The 18458-nt window shown below is 36.8% G+C and overlaps 1 protein-coding gene across 2 annotated transcripts in view; it reads left to right on the plus strand.

Annotated features, from left to right (window-relative positions):
- The window catches only part of LMAN1 (lectin, mannose binding 1), a 32791-nt gene extending 16514 nt beyond the window's left edge, over positions 1-16277 (plus strand). The window contains exons 9-13 of one of the 2 annotated variants that reach the window (XM_023218325.2): positions 3449-3642; positions 3775-3845; positions 10883-11036; positions 12562-12683; positions 12964-16277. In XM_023218325.2, coding sequence (XP_023074093.1) covers positions 3449-3642; positions 3775-3845; positions 10883-11036; positions 12562-12683; positions 12964-13000 — 578 coding nt within the window. In that variant the 3' untranslated portion in view covers positions 13001-16277. The remainder of the gene's footprint in view (positions 1-3448; positions 3643-3774; positions 3846-10882; positions 11037-12561; positions 12684-12963) is intronic. The other variant, XM_023218326.2, reaches the window with a different exon arrangement.
- Positions 16278-18458: the final 2181 nt, after the last annotated feature.

Below are 18458 nucleotides of genomic sequence, written 5' to 3' on the forward strand. Positions count from 1 at the left end.
TTTGCATCGTTGTTCATCAGGGATATTGGTCTGTAGTTTTCCATTTTTTCTGTCCTTACCTGGTTTTGGTATCAGGGTGATACCGCCTTCGTAGAATGAGTTAGGGAGAATTCTCTTCTCAAAGTTTTGGAATAATTTCAGGAGAATTGGTTTTTCTTGATATGTATGATAGAATTCAGCTATAAATCCATCTAGTCCTGGCTGTTAAGTTTTTGTTTTTGTTTTTGTTTTTTTTAACTACTGATTCAGTCTTGCTACTCATTATTGGTCTGTTCAGGAGTTCTGTTTCTTCTTGTTTCGATCTCAGAAAGTTGTATGTTTCCAGGAACTTACCCATTTCCTCTAGGTTTTCTAGTTTGTGAGCGTATAGTTGTTCAAATAGTTTCTGATGGTCTTTTGTATATTTGTGGAATCTGTTGTAATGCCTCCTTTTCTTCTGATTGTGTTTATTTGGATCGTCTCCCTTTTCTTGCTTAGTCTAGCTAGTGGTTTATCAATTTTGTCTGTGTTTTCAAGGAACCAACTTTTTGTTTTGTTGATCCTTTATTAATTTCTTTGTCTCTTTCATTTAGCTTTGCCCTTATCTTTGTTATTTATTTTCTTCTGCTAACTTTGGGTTTAGTTTGTTCTTGGTTTTATAGTTTCCTGAGGTATAATGTTAGAGTGTTTTGATCTTTCCACTTTCTGATGTAGGCATTTAATGCTGTAAACTGCCCTCTTCACACTGCTTTTTGCTGTTTTGGTGTGTTGTTCTTCCATTTTCATTCATTTCAAGACATTTTTACATTTATGTCTTAATTTCTTCATTGACAAAGTGAATATTCAGGAGCATGCTGTTTAATTTCCATGTGTTTGTTTAGTTTCTGAAGTTCCTCTTAGTATTGATTTCTAGATTCGCTCCATTGTGGTCTAAGACACTTGATATGATTCTGATTTTCAAAACTTGCTAAGACCTATTTTGTGGCCTAATATGTAGTCTGTGTCGGGGAGTCTTATGTGTGCTGGTGAAAAGAATGTATATTCCATAGTTATTGTAGAAAGTTCTGTAAATGTCTAAGTCCATTTGGTCTAAAGTCCAATTTAAGCCCAGTGTTTCTTTGTTATTTTTCTGTCTCGATCTATCTAGTGTTGTGTGTGTGGTGTTAAATTCTCCCACTATTATTGTATTACTGTCTTTCTTTTTCTTTGGGTCTAGTAATAATTTTCTGAATTTTGATGCTCTAATGTTAGGTGCATATAAATTAGGATTGTTATGTTCTCTTGCTGAATTGATCCCTTTATCATTATATAATAACCTTCTTTGTCTTTTCTTTTTTAAGTCTGTTTTATCTCATGTAAGTATAGCTACTCCTGCTCACTTTTGGTTTCTATTTGCTTGGACTATCTTTTTCCGCCTCTTTACTTTCAGTCTATGTGTGTTTTTACGGATAAGGTTAAGTTTCTTGTAGGCAGTATATAGTTGTGCCATGTATTTTAATCCATTCTGCCAGTCTGTATCTTTTAGTGGAACATTTAATCCATCTACATTCAAGGTTAATATTGATATAGGAGGCTTTGTTCCTGTCATATTGTTCATTATTTTCAAATTGTCTTATAAAATCTTTGTTCCTTTCTTCTTTTCCATCTCTGTCATTTAATGAAATTCTGTCATGTTGCCATTTGATTCCTACATCTTCCTACCGTGTGATTGTTTTATAAGAACTTTTATTTTATATTTCTCTTTTTATCATGGTGAATATTGACCTTTTGTTTCCATGTTTAAGACCGCTTTGAGCATTTCCTGTCATGCTGGTCTAGTAATGACAAATTTCCCCAGCATTTGCTGGTCCGGAAAAGGCTTTGCTTTTTCTTCATTTATGAAGCTGCTTCTGGCAGGATATAAAATTCTTGGCTGACAGTTTTCTTTTTATTAGCACTTTGGGAATGCCTATTCCTTTCTGGCCTGTAAGGTTTCTGCTGAAAAGTCTGCTGTTAATCTGATGGAATTTCCATTACAAGTGACTAAGTACTTTTCTCTTGCTAATTTTGGAATTATTTCACATTGACTTTAGACATTCTGAATATAATATGCTGTAGTGAAATCCTTTTTGTAATATATTTTTCTGGGGATTGCTGAGCCTCCTGTATCTGGACATCTAACTTTTTTGCTAGACTTAGGAAACTTTCATCAATTATTTTCTTAGTTTTTCTCCTTAGCCAGGCAACAACTGCAGCCATATCAACTTGAACTCGGACTAAGGGCAGGGCACAGCTCAGCATGAAACTCTCAAAATTGTGCTTTGTGCCTGGGACCAGGGAGAGCAGGGCCCCTCCTAGGCAGGTGTCATGAGCAAGAAACTGTAAGGAGTGCAGTCTGCCCACATCTGTTTCACAAAAGTCCATTGCAGGGCAGTGGGTATTGTCCTAGATATGCATAGAAGAGCCTAGTTTCCCTCTCTCTCCTTGGCCAGGTGGTAGCTACAGCCCTGTCAGCCCAAACATAGCCTGAGGGTGGGGCACAACCTTCCATTAAACTCTCAATATTTCACCTTGGGTCTGGGAGCAGAGAGGGTAGGGTCCCTCCCAGGCAAGCAGCATGGACAAGAAGCTGTGGGAAGTGCCGTCTGCTCATGTCTCAGTATCAGCAGCACACTTCAGCAAGGCAGTAGGGACCTTCCTACGGTGCATAGGAGTGACCAGTGTTCCCCCTTTTCTCCTTGGAACATTGCAGTGGCTGCAGCCATGTCTGTAGATCCCTGGTATCTAGGCTATCAGCAGTAGTGCCCAACTGGAGCTGTTCTAGGCTCGAATGCCTGTGGGATTCCATGTGGTCTCCCTTTATGGACCAACATCTCTGTGCCATATTTAGGCAGTTCCATATGTCCAGCCCAAGGCCTTAGTGGGTCAAGGGTTTCTTCTGTAGCCAGGATCATAAAAGCCCATTTTGGACTGCAGGGCCCTGAGGTTTTCTCTCTTACTGTTTCCCATCATCTAGGAGCCTCTTCTGGTGCTCAGTCAGCTCCTGCCTGGCTGGGCAAGCTGCCTCAAACTCTCTCCTTACTTATTTTGGCGCTTCCTACTTCTTCTCTGATGAGTCCTAGCATTCTCTCCTAGGCAATCTATTTGAAATGCAAGTATCTACTTACTACTCTGGTTTTTCTCCATGGAGGAGGCACATACTACCTGCATCTGGTTAGCCATTTTGATCCCTCCTGAGATTTTCCAAGAAAAATTATTTTTAAATAATTTAAACCCAATTTATAATAAGTGTTCAATCACCTGAAATGGCAGAAAACAAATAATTTAATCATTATTAAATCAATTATCCGCATGTTTTCTGTTTGGGAGATTGTACCACTCTGATGATGATGTTCTAATTTTGCTGTATGTTGGCACTTTGGTCACTTACGGTATTTTGAAAATTACGTATGTGTAGGTGGCTGATCATTTTTATTTATTTCCTTTTCAGCAGAGGAAATATTTGAGAGTGTAGGAGATCGAGAGCTAAGACAAGTCTTTGAAGGACAAAATCGTATTCATCTTGAAATCAAGCAGCTGAACCGGCAGTTAGATATGATTCTTGATGAACAGAGAAGATATGTTTCTTCCTTAACAGAGGAAATCTCTAAAAGAGGAGCAGGAATGCCTGGGCAGCATGGGCAGGTGGGCTTGCAGAATATGCAGATGTGCCTCATTTACCCTTTGCTGGAAGGGAAGTAAAGAAGAAGGGCTACTGTACTATGTGCTCACAGAATGTGGATTATTCAGCTTGCTCGTCATTGTTTCTTCCTCCAGATCTCTCAACAAGAACTGGATACTGTTGTAAAAACTCAACATGAGATTCTGAGACAAGTAAATGAAATGAAGTAAGTATGTAAAAGTAGTGTCTGTGTGTTATGTGATTTTTTTTATCCTAAATTTGTGACTTCAGGTGTGCAAGCACTGTATATTGTAAGATTTCTGCATGAGGTTAAGAATCCCGTTCTAGATTCATTTTACAAATAGGGGACCATAAATCCAGCAACTTTTAATATTTAAAAACTGCAAACATGTCTAAAGTTTTTAATTGTTCAGAGCTGGAAAACAAAAAATGGTTTTAGCATCTTTTAAAAAAATAGGAGATTTGTCAGTTACTTGACAGAGCCAGGTGTGTTCTTGTATTTATAAAATATAAAAAGAATATGAAGTAATATATAACAATTTTATGAAAAGTACTAGGGGAATAAATATGTGTAGCATTGTAAGACTGTAATAGAAGGAGACCGATGCAGGAACTTCTTTTTGACGGAATGAAACCATTTTGAACGTAATATGTGTGACTACCTCTTTTTCATTCCCGTCTTTTACTGTCAGAGAGACTGGACAGAGTTGGAGCAGAGAGGAGATAATTGTGTCCTTAGAATGTTGAACAGTAAATTTCTAATGAGAATGATTGACTTATGCAGATAATTAACAGCTTTCAATGCCTGGAGCACAGATAACAAACCAAAGCGTCATGTTTCCATAACCTAACGTTTCAGAGCCCTGTCCCAACCGATATAACCCTTGACAAACAAGAATGTCAAGGTGAGTTCTTTAGGACTGGAGAATTAAACAGAGTTAGATCAAACAGGTGGTGATTCTACCTGATATCTAGAGATTAAAGGCACTTACAACTGCAAATTTATATTTCTTCAATTTTTCTCTTTGTATTTAAAAAAATCTTCATAATGTGAACTCATTGAAATATTTATGATGCTAAATGAATAGTTTAGCTCTTCAAATAGTTTAATAAATACAATCCTTTTAGAAATAGACTGGATCATGTAACACAACCTTTTTAAAAATCTTTTTATTTTGATCTAATTTTAGACCTCAGAAGCTACAAAAATAGTATGGGAAGTTTCTGTACATCCTTCACCCATCTTCCTCTAATTTACATAACCATGATATAATTGTCAGAACCAGGAAATTAACACTGATACAGTTCAATCAACTAAATTAATGACCTATTCAAAATTTATCAGTTTCTCCACCAAGGGCTTTTTTCTATTCCAGGAACCTATCCACAATCGCACATTACATTTAGTGATTTTTTCTCTTTAGCCTTCTGCAGTCTGCAGTAGTTCCATCTTTCCTTGTCTTTCATGACCTTGACATTTTCCAAGAGCATTAGTCAGTTAATACCTTTTGATTTGGGTTTGGTTGGATGGAAATTCCACATTTTGATAAGATATTATATATAATATGTTATATATAGTATATGTTATATAATATATAGTGCATATATTATATAAGGTTGATAAGATATTACTGATGATGTTGGCCGTGATCACTTGGTTATGGTGATTTCCTATCGCTATCTCTACTTTAAAGTTACTGTATTTCCCTTTGTGGTTAATATTTTGGAGAAGGTACTTTGAGACTATGTAAGTATCCATTTCAAACTTCTGCTCATTCATTTTAGCATCCATTGATGTTTCTTGCCTGAAACAAGAATGTGGTTTTTGCCAAATGCTGACTTTATTTTTTCATTTTTTATTTATTTGCTTATTTATTTTTTTGAGACAGGGTCCAGCTCTGTTGTCCAGGCTGGAGTGCAGTAGTGCAATCATAGCTCTCTGCAACCTCAACCTCCTGGGCTCAAATGATCCTCCCACCTCAGCCTCCTGAGTAGCTGGGACTACAGGTATATGCCACCACACCCAGCTAATTTTTCTATTTTTTTTGGATTTGGGATTTTGCCATGTTGCCCAGGCTGATCTCAAACTCCTGAGCTCAGTCAGTCCTTCTGCCTCTGCCTCCCAAGGATTACAGGCGTGAGCCACTACACCTGGCCTTGATGTTTATATTTCTATAATTCCCTCCATATTTGTTCATTGGAATTCTGCTGTCAGGACCAACCATCCTTTCTCTCCCATTTATTTATTTAGATCACTACAGACTCATGGATGTTTATTCCATAGGTTACAATCCAACACTCTTACTTATTTTGCTGCTCAGATTGTTTCAGGAATGGTCATTCTGAGCTCCTTCATGTTGTCATCTTTGTTCTCTCAACAAGCCCCCAATCTTTTATTGAGCATTTAAAAAATTTATGATACTGCACTATCTTCTAGGGTCATCTTGTATTTTCTCTGCCCTCAGTGAGCCCTGGTTCCTTTTTCTTGAAAAAGGTATTTGAAAACCAACCTCTGAGGAATCGCTACACTGTCTTCCACAATGGTTGAACTAGTTTACGGTCCCACCAGCAGTGTAAAAGTGTTCCTATTTCTCCACATCCTCTCCAGCACCTGTTGTTTCCTGACTTTTCAATGATTGCCATTCTAACTGGTGTGAGATGGTATCTCATTGTGGTTTTGATTTGCATTTCTCTGATAGCCAGTGATGATGAGCATTTTTTCATGTGTCTGTTGGCTGCATAAATGGCTTCTTTTAGAAGTGTCTGTTCATATCCTTCGCCCACTTTTTGGTGGGATTGTTTTTTTCTTGTAAGTTTGTTTGAGTTCTTTGTAGATTCTGGATATTAGCCCTTTGTCAGATGAGTAGATTGCAAAAATTTTCTCCCATTCTGTAGGTTACCTATTCACTCTGATGTTAGTTTCTTTTGCTGTGCAGAATCTCTTTAGTTTAATTAGATCCCATTTGTCAATTTTGGCTTTTGTTGTATTGCTTTTGGTGTTTTAGACATGAAGTCCTTGCCCATGCGTATGTCCTGAATGGTATTGCCTAGGTTTTCTTCTAGGGTTTTTATGGTTTTAGGTCTAACATTTAAGTCTTTAATCCATCTTGAATTAATTTTTGTGTAAGGTGTAAGGAAGGGATACCCAAAGGATTATAAATCATGCTGCTATAAAGACACATGCACATGTGTGTTTATTGTGGCACTATTCACAGTAGGAAAGACTTGGAATCAACCCAGATGTCCATCAGTGATAGACTGGATTAAGAAAATGTGACACATATACACCATGGAATACTATGCAGCCATAAAAAAGGATGAGTTCATGTCCTTTATAGGGACATGGATGAAGCTGGAAACCATCATTCTCAGCAAACTAGCGCAAGGACAGAAAACCAAACACCGCATGTTCTCACTCATAGGTGGGAATTGAACAATGAGAACACTTGGACACAGGAAGGGGAACATCACACACTGGGGCCTGTTGTGGGGTGGGGGAGAGGGGAGGGATAGCATTAGGAGATATACCTAATGTAAAAGACGAGTTAATGGGTGCAGCACACCATCATGGCACATGTATGCATATGTGCACGTTGTGCACATGTACCCTAGAACTTAAAGTATAATAATAAATAAATACTAGGAAAAAAAGAACCAAAAGTAGAACTGTCATTTGATCTAGCAATCCCACCACTGGGTATCTATCCAGTGGAAAAGAAGTCATTATACAAAAAAGTTATTTGCACACGCATGTTTATAACATCACAGTTTGCAATTGCAAAATCACGGAAACAACCCAAATACCCATCAATCAACGAGTGGATAAAGAAACAGAGAGAGAGAGAGAGAGAGAGATATGATGGAATACTGCTCAGCCACAAAAAGGAATGGATTAATGGCATTTGCAGTGACCTGGATGAGAATGGAGACTATTCTAAGTGAAGTGACTCAGGAATGGAAAACCAAACACTGTATGTTCTCACTGATACGTGGGAGCTAAGCTATGAGGACACAGAGGCATAAGAACAATACAATGGACTTTGGGGACTTCGGGGGAAGGGTGGGGGGGGTTGAGGGATAAAAGACTACAAATAGGGTGCAATGTATATTGCTCGGGTGATGGGTGCACCAAAATCTTACAAATCACCACTAAATAACTTACTCCACTAAATAACTTACTCATGTAACCAAACACCACCTGTACCCCAATAACCTATGGGAAATAAAAAAGAAAACCAACCTCTGGGCACTAGGTGTGCTCATTACTACCACAGTGCCGTTACCTCTAGACCTCTTCGTGGACAGAGCTAGGGAATATACATACGTATACTAACCCATGCATGTACATGAGTCTGTAGTTCCATGTCTGTCAACCTGTTTTCGTGTTAAACCATGAGATTATGCAGATATTTTGGATTCTGGCTGGACTGAACACTGCAGAGTTCATTTTTAACTTTCCCTCTTGTCTTATTTGAAAATTCTTTCGCCATCAGGGAGAAACTTGGTTCTTACTATCTGTATCTATAACATATTTACTTATTGGTTCCACTTGAGTATGCACATAAGTACACACAAAGTGGTTTCAAATTGTTAACTCATACCCCTGTGAGAAAGACATTTATTGACAAGTTTATGTAAAGTTCCTTTTATCTCTAGCTTTATAGTATCCAGCCCAGATACTATTTTCCAGATAGTTTCTTAGTGTAGTTCTTTTTCTCCGTACTCTTTTCATTATGGCTGATGTTATTCATTTAGGATCCAATTAGATTCTTTGATAATGTTTATATTCCTCCTATATCCTGGTTGATTTAAATTGTTTGTATTTTGGGTATGTGAATACTATGATTTTAAGGGGCAGAGCATGTGTGTATCGCTGCTTCATCCTTGCTACCACTTTCCCATTCTCCCCTTCTTTCCAGCTCGTTCCCACCCATTCCCTCTTGGTAACCAATTCTGTTAGCTTCTGGTTTGTTCTTCCTTTATTTCTTCTGTATATACCTGTTTTCTTTTTCTTTCTTTGTTTTTATTTTTGTTTTTGTTTTTGTTTTGTTTTGTTTTTGAGATGGAGTTTTGCTCTTGTTGCCCAGGCTGGAGTGCAGTGGTACAATCTTGGCTCACTGCAACCTCTGCCTTCTGGGTTCAAGTGATTCTCCTGCCCTAGCCTCCCATGTAGCTGGGATTATAGGCACCTGCCACCATGCCTGGCTAATTTTGTATTTTTAGTACAGATGGGGTTTCTCCATGTTGGCCAGGCTGGTCTCCAACTTGTGACCTCAGGTGATCCACCCGCTTTGGCCTCCCAAAATGCTGGGATTACAGGTGTTAGCCACTGCACTCCGCCCATATTTTCTGAAGTACCCTTCCTCTGTGAAGGATAGCATACTCTAGATACTCTTTTGTGCTTTGCATGTTTAACTTGACAGTAGTACTAGGACATCTAAAGATGTAACTAGTTGTCAGGACATCCTAGCTGTCCAGTTGTATTATCCATAGAATCCCTTTCTTAGAGGAGTTAACAATCCTTGCAAACTCCCACTTACTGAGAACAAATGTCATGCATACAATAAGTTAATATAAAAACTGAGCTCAAGTTTCTGAACTAGTCCTCTGGACCTTTTTCTTTAGGATTTAGCTTCAGAAAAAATGTAAAGATATAGGAAATATTTGCCTTTAATGGAAAGGGTGGTTTGTTTCTTTGTGGATTTTTATATCCTTAAGAAATCATAGAAATTTTTTTTTTTTTAGCAGAAAGAGATCTTAGAAAGCATGTAGCTTTTCTGTAGCAGCTGATGCCTCTTCCCACTTCTCCATCTCAAAATCCCTTTCAAGACTTCTGGTATACCATTTACTCTTGGTGTTCTTTGGCCTCTGCTTCCATTTAGTTAACTTCACTTGCTCTCCTTCCATCATCCCTTAAAAGGTATTCTTTTCAAGGGTTCTGTCCAGCCCTCTTTTCACTTGGCCTGTTTCGTAAACCAAATATGACCACCTTCCACCACAATTCTATCCCCATAGACTCCTCTTCATTTTTTGACACTCAGCTAAATGCATCTTTCTTTGTAGAGCTCTAGTTGTACTTCTTTCACATTGCTTTCCTGCTAGACATTGCATCTCTGCAGAACAGTATTTCTTTTTTTTTTGCAAAGTTTATATCCCTAAATATTCCCTGGCTCACAGCACTTATGAAATAAATGTTAGCAGAATGAACAGGCAAATGAATGAATGACTGAGTAGGAGCGCGTTAGGTGACTCAATCTTTGGTATATTAAAAAGACATTTATACTAAGCAAGTTCATGCTTCTGGGAAGCAGAATTCTTAAATGCAGATATGTAACAACGTTATATACTCTGGGAGGTTTTGGTCTTGGTAGTATTTTAGTTATATTAAAATGTTATGCTTAATTTGAGTTTCAGTGGAAAAGCTTAGCGCCCCACGAGTTTTCTTGAGCATATGTGCCATTGAAAGAAATTGTAATCAACACATGACATGGATTCAAAAGCACTTGAGATATTTTGTAACTACTTTTAAGTCTTTACTGCTCACATAACTCATATGTAATTTTTTAAGCGTTATAGTTAACATTCCGTCTGACATATAGTGTTATTTTTAAGTAATTTGAGTCTCTCTTTTTTTTCTTCTGGTAAAGCTCTTACTTTTTGCACTACGTTTGACTGCAATGAGATAACTTATTTATTCCTCCAAATTGAACCATAGCTGTTGAAGGCACTAGTAGGAAATCAGAATTGAATTGTGACCCCTGTCCTCAGGGTCACAAAGCCATTAGTGTCTCCATCTGTATGCTGTATGAGTGAAATCATCTATATATGCAGCTACAGAGCGGACAAGTCTGTGTGTGTGAATGTGCCTATAGGAAATGATTGCATTTGGCACTAGTCCTTTACTGTACAGCTGAACACCTAGAAAGATTTATTACAACTTCATTAAAAATATCATCCATTATATTCAATATCCACTTACACTATTGGTTTTAACACAAATTACCTAGTAGTATTTTCTACATGGTATTTTTAGATGACCTTTAGTAAAAGATAAAGGCATAATGTTGTTTTATAAATTATTTTCCAATTTTGAACACAACTCAATTTTTAAAAATACTTCTTTACCATTTTTTTTAATGATGTAATATATTGAACTTGAAAAGGTATAAGTATTGGAGATCTGTGACTGAAAAAAATAATCTCTATAGTGATTTTATTGTATCAAGAGTCTTTCTGTTTCAGAAATTCCATGAGTGAAACCGTCAGACTGGTCAGCGGAATGCAGCACCCTGGCTCTGCCGGAGGCGTCTATGAGACAACACAGCACTTCGCTGACATCAAAGAGCACCTGCACACAGTAAAGAGGGACATAGACAACTTACTGCAGCGAAACATGGTGACTTTGTTTCCTTTTCCTTTCATAATTATAATCTTTAGGAAAGGAAGAACTCACACTCTACTGAAAATCTTGTAACCCTTTAGTTAATGCTGATGCTTATTTTTAATGTTTAAGGTAGAATTGTCCCATACATTGCAGATCTCCATGTGTCAACAGCTCCCATAGCAGTTACGGTTTTTTATATGTAATATTTGTATTATCATTTCATGAAAATATTTTCTGATTTCCATGTTAATGTCTGCTCTGATCCATGGATCGCTTAAGGTGTATTTCTTTGGCCTATTTTTTCCTCAACGTTCTAGTCTGGCAATTTCTTGCTATCTTCTTAGCGTCATTTACCTTCACCTGGGTTTCGTGTGCTTGGATTGGATTGGATTTGTTTTTGACTCTGCTAGTTGTCTTCTGTAAGACATATTTGGGATATGATTGGCCTGTATTTCCTAGTGTACCTTACCAGAAGCAGAAATCCCAATCCTTTATATTTTATGTCATGTTTTATCTTTTTAAAAGCTTTTTAAAACATTTGATGTCCTTTAGAAAATATGCTAACATATTAGTAATAATGTTACATTAACTCTCCCAAGGTCAGTAACTAGTAAGTAGTAGAGGGGGATAACTTAGGTCTTCAGCTTCTAATCTTGTCTCCTTTATATTTTTTGACAACTCTCTTAACTATATTCCTGTATATATGCCTTGAATATACTTTTTTTTTCAAACATGGCTTAATAGTTTTCTTATTGATCATGACCTGTCATCCAAAGCATTACTATCTATCCCCTTAGTTCTGTTTGAGGTTATTTTTCTCCTACTTTAGCCTTTGTTGCAATGACCAAATTGATACTGTGCATATCAATTTACTGAAGAACTTTGCCCCACAAATATAACTATATTGGGAACAACTAATCTTAGAAGCCATTCTCTCTGGATACTTGGATGAAATCTTTGTTTCTGATATTTAATTACCTCCTTAAAATAGAAGGAATACTCAGGGAAATAGGGGAAGAAATATTTTTCAGAACACCAGTGAGTAATGTTGAATGCTGTGAGGTTGGAGAGAATGAGGACTGAGAAAAAGCCATTCTATATGTCAAGTAGTTTGTTGGTAGGGTGACCATGTAGTTTATTGTCTGACCTGGAACGCTTTTGAGAGTGAAGGGGGTGCTGTTAATAATCACACCACTACAGCAAGCGTGAACTGGGAGTGTCCAGAGGAGTTGTCTGTGGTGATCCTAGTCTCAGTGACATCAGGAACAGTAACATCATCATATACCGTAATGTGGACAGGAGCCAGGTGGCAGTGAGTTAGTGACTGGGTAGTGAAAAGGTGGAGGCCTTCCGGTGTCACCTACTCCTTCAAAAACAGTTGTCAGTAAAAGTTAAGGGGATAGAAGGTTTTCTGGGGGATGAAAAAATGAAAATACTTGTTTATATAGCAAACTGAGTTTTATAAAGATTTCACATTTATTTCTTTTTCCAAACTGCTAATTTGACTAACTGTAATAGAAAGTCATTTGCCTTACAGCTGTCAAATGAAAAGCCGAAATGCCCAGAACTACCACCATTTCCATCATGTTTGTCTACGGTCCACTTCATTATATTTGTTGTGGTGCAAACTGTATTATTCATTGGTTATATCATGTATAGGTAAGTCTCTTGATAAAATTTGACCCAATATTTTTCTGCATCTGTTTAATTAGAAATATTCAACTAAGTTATCTGTGTTCATAATACAATTTTCACCACCTATAAAATTGTTTATTGTGATTTCTGTTCATTTCAGTTCACATAAAGTGCATGTATACAATATATGTTTATCTTTACGCATTGTATAATTCAAAAGGCATTGATATTTTAATTTTCAACAATCCTGTTTCAAGTTAAGTATATAGACCTTCTTTCATTGTGTGTTTCTTTTTTTCCCTAGGTCTCAGCAAGAAGCAGCTGCCAAAAAATTCTTTTGACTACCATTTTCATGTGTACATCATCTATTTGTGTACAAAATGTTGTTGTTTTGAGGGAATTTAAGTATTTAAATTGCTTCATGGTCTAAATTATTAAATTTTTTAAATAAAATAACTGTTTAAACATTGATTTGCAGTTAAGAATAAACCTTAAAGCAAAGACAACCACATTTTAATTTGTTCACAGTATGTAAATCTGTCTAAATCTCAGTGAATTCCGGTCACTATGATACAGCCACTGAGCAGAATATTGACCAGTAATAGGGTAAATAAGAAAGTGGGGGCAACCCCTGGATATGAGTGTTACCCCCTAAGTCTCCAATATTGCAGGTTTCCCTGTGTGACATAGACACACTTGCCCTCATGCCTCCCAGAATATGAGGTCTAATTAAGAAGTCCCATCAGGTTTATTTTGTAACCAAAGTCTTTTTTAGAGGTCAGACTTCTAATCAAACACCTGGGCCTGCAGTCCTTTCATCTTAATTTAACTTCCTTTGAAATCAAAGAATATTTTGTCTGAGAGCTTTAAGGATCTGGATAATAGTCTTCAAAATGTTAAGTGAAAATTTTTTTTCCTCTATTTATCAATGATATATTTCACTTCTAAAGGAAAGTTTAGAGGAAAATTAATAGCTGCTTTTTGCCTAAAAAACCTTGTGGTGGAAACATTCCTCTGAGAATGACTTTTGTAGGTATTTTGCCTGGTAATGTATTCATTCATGATTGCCCATATTCTTGAATGTCTTCTTTCCAATGGTGTCAGGTCAATATTATGAAAATAATTTTTGTATTTATATTTGTAACTTAAGGAATTCATTTCTCCCATTTACTACAGCGTGTAAATTCAGCTCAAATTGCATGATCTGAGGATATTTTAAATTTACAAAACCTGCCACTACATTCTGGTTTACATTAGTTACTTCATGCTAGCTGGGGTTAGTGACCATTTGCATACTCTTTTAAATCAAGGAGGCTGTAGTAGAAGCAATTTTAAGATTCTTGAAGGCCAAATTTGAAAAACAGTGAATACTTGTAATTGTTTCCTTTTAGTGCCAGAACTAAGTGAAGCATTTGTTAGTAAACTTAACCTTGAAATGTCAGACTGGAAGGAGTTTTTAGAGTCTTTGTGCATAGCTCTAGGTATCGTAGAAACAGTCTGTAAATGACGGTTTAAGATGCAAATTTAATTTTGTTCACAGCTGATTTATACTGATTTTTGCTGCCTTCAAAATACTGTTTTACCTCTTTTAGCTAGAGCGGTTGTCTTTCATTTGCCATAGAATTCCAAACAATACTATTTTATAAAATAGTATTGTTGAATTATTCCAAGCCTCCCTAGGTTTGCTCTCAAATGTCATTCACAGATTGGGCTAACGACCTAAAATCTATGTATAAAGACTGTCTGAAGAACTCTGTATTATAGCCGTACCGAACGAGTGCTGTGTGTGCAAACAGTCTCGCATTGCTTTTTATGTTGATACTTATCCTGGAACACTGAAAGAGAATATGCCAGTGATAACTCACTTTACTTCAGTCATTTCAACACAGAAAATGCTTCTCTAGCGTTTTTCTTTTGTAGTGTTAACATTTTGAAATTCATGTTTCAGAGGCTTCATCATCACAGAATTTACTCTTGCTCCATGAAAAAAATTATATACCTTCAGAAGAATATTTAAGTTGTAGACTATGAAACTTGAGAAATCCTCCTGAGATAAAAGGCTGCCAAATCCAGTATTACAAAGTCCATGGTCATATGTGCCTGTGCGTTAAAGGAATACCAGATCTATGCAGTATACATTTTTCAGGCTGAAATTCAAGGGGAATCATTCTCATCATTCTTACTACAAATGGAGATGGCTATTATGAAACAGCACGAGCATGAACCTTTCATCTTTTAGTGATATACTTTGCTTGAAAATCACTCAGTAAAGTAGTTCACACAGAATGTGTATCATATTATTTGAAGTTTGGTTTTTCTCAAAATCATTGACTTTTGTAAGGAGCTCATTTCTGAACAAAAAGGTTTGCTCTGTGGAAAAATCAATCACTGCCAGGATTCTTTCATTTCTGTACTATTTTGTATAATTGAATTTGTTCACTTCTCTCACACCAGCAAGTGTTTTACAGGTGCCTTGGATTAAAACAAAGTTGATTTTAAAATTTTTATGTAAGTCATTGTGTTTACGATGCCACTTTTAAAAGGAAAATGCAGTTGCTTAATGGCTAATACCCTTATTTCGTGTACCTATTTGTGTTCTAATAATTGTTTGAATGTTTTATTCAGCTTAAAACTTTACCACGAAGTCATAAACAGTAAACAATGTTTTGTTATGTATTAAGGGAATAGCAGTGTTTCTCAAAGTATGATCCATAGACAATCTAGGTCATGGTGCCTGGTTTCAGACCACCTGAATCAAATCTTAGGGGTGGGGCTTTGGGATGTCATTGTTCAATATGAGGCACCTCAGGAGATTCTGAGCACACCGATGTCTGAGAACCACTAAAATGAGGAGTGGAAAAAAAATAGATGTTTTGTTAATTTAGAGCTGATCTGAGAGGATAATATATTTTTATTGTCAATGACATTAACAGATGTGCACTGATTCTTTTATACCTACAATTAATGTTCCTTTTTATTAAAGCTCTTGGTTCATGAGCAACTACAGACTGACTCTAGATTATTACCTGTTGCTTTTAGTATTTTCGTGATGGCTTTTAAACTTACGAAATCATCTTAAGATCATTCATGGTCAAGCCATGAAAACTTCCATCTTCAAGCCTGCCTGCTAAAGCTTTTTTGCCTTCCTCATTGTGATGATGGTAACATTTTATCTCAGACAGTTGTACTTTTTGATAACTTAGGGAAAATAGAAATTACTTGAACAAAAGATTGCCTGCCTCACTGCATTGCAGAGATACAGTTTTTGTAAAGAACACAAATAGCAGTTGTGAATATTAAGATGTGATTATCTTTCCCTATCCATGTGCTTATTGAAAGAAGATAGTGAACAAATGATTATATTGAGGATTTTTTAAATTTATAAGATCTAATGTGAAATCCACACTTGGAACTTTTTAGATCTATCTGTTGCTTGTTTAATACATTTCTTTTATGACATTACTTAAAAGTTTAAAAGGGTTTTCTATCCACTGTCAATTTAAATTGGATAACATTTTGTCTTTTTTTTTTTTTTTTTTTTTCTGATTGTTATTTGATGCTAGCTGGAATTCGAGAAATGGCATTGACCTTATTCAAATAAAGAAATATTTTAGTAAATTTGCTTTTTCCTTCATTGATCTTGGATAATAAGTTGTCATTTGTTTTTCAGACAGGACCTATATTGTGATAGCATTTCATTTATCACATGCTTTGGGCTCTGCCCAGGGTAGCCTGCTGCATGCGGAGGCAGTACATGGAAGCATGGCACGAGAACATAGAAATGGTCGTGGATAACTGTTTACCCTTGCTGGTAATGAAAATACAAACTAATTAAAACAATGTATTTGATGTTTTTACCTCTAATAACCAAATGATGGCAAAAGTGTAGTTAAGCTGGAACTCATAGTCATTACTAATTAGTGGTAGTTTAAAAAATATTTTAATCTTTTTGGCAAGTACCATTTAACCAAGTAATTCCAATTCTGAGAGTTAATGTGGTATAAAAATAAAAGAGTGGGGCTTTGAGGTTAGACAAATCTAGGTTTGAATCCTGGCACTCTCACTGGAGGTGACCTTCAGTTTCCTCATAATACTTATCTCGCACGGTTAATAAGCATAGTAAAAGAGTGTCTTTATAAGGAGGCTTCAAAAAATGGTAGACTAATTGGTAAAGACAAATGGTGGATAAAATAAAAGATTTGAATACATAGATGGGTTCAAAATAATGCAGAACTTAAAACCCGATCAGGGAGCCTACTGGTAGTAGTAGGGAGTGGCAGAAACTAGACTACACACAGGCCCTAGATACTGTCATTGAAAAGTTATGTTCATTTGTGGCATTGAGGACATGACTTTAGGCCTGAAAAACCCAGGAGGCTTGAACTGAGATACTAGAATAAAATGCAGACCCTGGAAGAGCTGCTTTTTCAGTGGAAATGGGCTGAAAGGACCTCTTCTACCCCAACAGCTCCGAGAAGGCATAGGAAGCTTCTCTCCCTGGAACTCTGGGTAAGGGGACATTTCTTGTTAAGAAATTGAAGCCCAGGTGTATGCTTTACTTACGTGGTGTGGAATTCTCTACATCAAAAACAATATATAAATTGGTTCTTGTCTGGGAAAATCCAGAAGGCAAAACAAAACCACTCATTAGCAATAATTCCACAGCAAAAGTACATTAGACAGCACTAGACAACCATAGGGACAACCAGTCCTAACTAAAATGAGCTCTAAAAATTATAAACCAAACCAGAAAAATACGAAAGAGTGACAGTAGACACAATAATGAAACCTGGCACCTCCAAGAATCTGAGATAATAGAACAGTCAGAAGAAGACAACAAATAGGTACACTTGAAATGACTTTAAAAATACTGAAGAGTTTATAAAAGGACTGGAAATCACGAGGAAGGAATGAAACACTGAAAAATAAGACAGTTGGAGTTCCAAAGAACCACCCAAAACACAACTTCGATATGGGAGGTGGGGATCAAATTTGGATACCAGATTGGACAAAGCTCAAAAGAATTCTTGAGTTAGAAGATAGATCTGAGCAAATTACCAAGAGTGCAACACAGATACTAAAATGGTGGAAAATGCAATAAATTGGCAGTTGGTGAGAAGGTACAACATACGTCTACCAGTAGTTCTAGACGGAACAGGAGAGTCATGATGAAGAACTGTGCTAAGGTGTAATAGCTAAGAACTTTTCAGAATTGATGCACACACATATTTGAAGAATCTTGAGTCTGAGGCAGGGTTGTAGGTTGGAGAAGTTTCCCACAGAAGATGTTATCTGTGCATATAGTGCAAGGGGGACTGGAAGAGGACTAACTCCAATCAGAAAAAATAATATGAACAAAAGCATGCTGTTGAGAAGCAGTGTAGTTTGTGTGAGAACCTGTAAGCTTACTCTGCTATGCTGGGAAAAATGATGGTTGGGTGGGATATACAGAGGCCAGATCCCAAGGCTCTGTAAAGGAGCTTGGGCTTCATCCAGAGGGTAATGGAAGGTCATGAAAGTCAAGCAGAAAGGCAATACTTGCATTTCAAACATTGCAATCTCTGAGTGCTTCATGGAGGAAGGAGGCTTGAGACAGACCAGTCACAGTGCACCCAGTGAAAAATGGTGGCCTGAAAGAAGGCCAAAAATCTATAAATAGTAGTATTGAACAATTAGAGTTCGTTTAGGCCACTGTAACAAAATACCATAAATGAAGTGGCTTATAAAAAAATCTATTGTAGGCCGGGCACAGTGGCTCACGCCTGTAATCCCAGCACTTTGGGAGGCCGAGATGGGCGG

Source organism: Piliocolobus tephrosceles, chromosome 18 (genome assembly GCF_002776525.5).
Source record: "Piliocolobus tephrosceles isolate RC106 chromosome 18, ASM277652v3, whole genome shotgun sequence".
NCBI classification, from domain to species: domain Eukaryota; kingdom Metazoa; phylum Chordata; class Mammalia; order Primates; family Cercopithecidae; genus Piliocolobus; species Piliocolobus tephrosceles.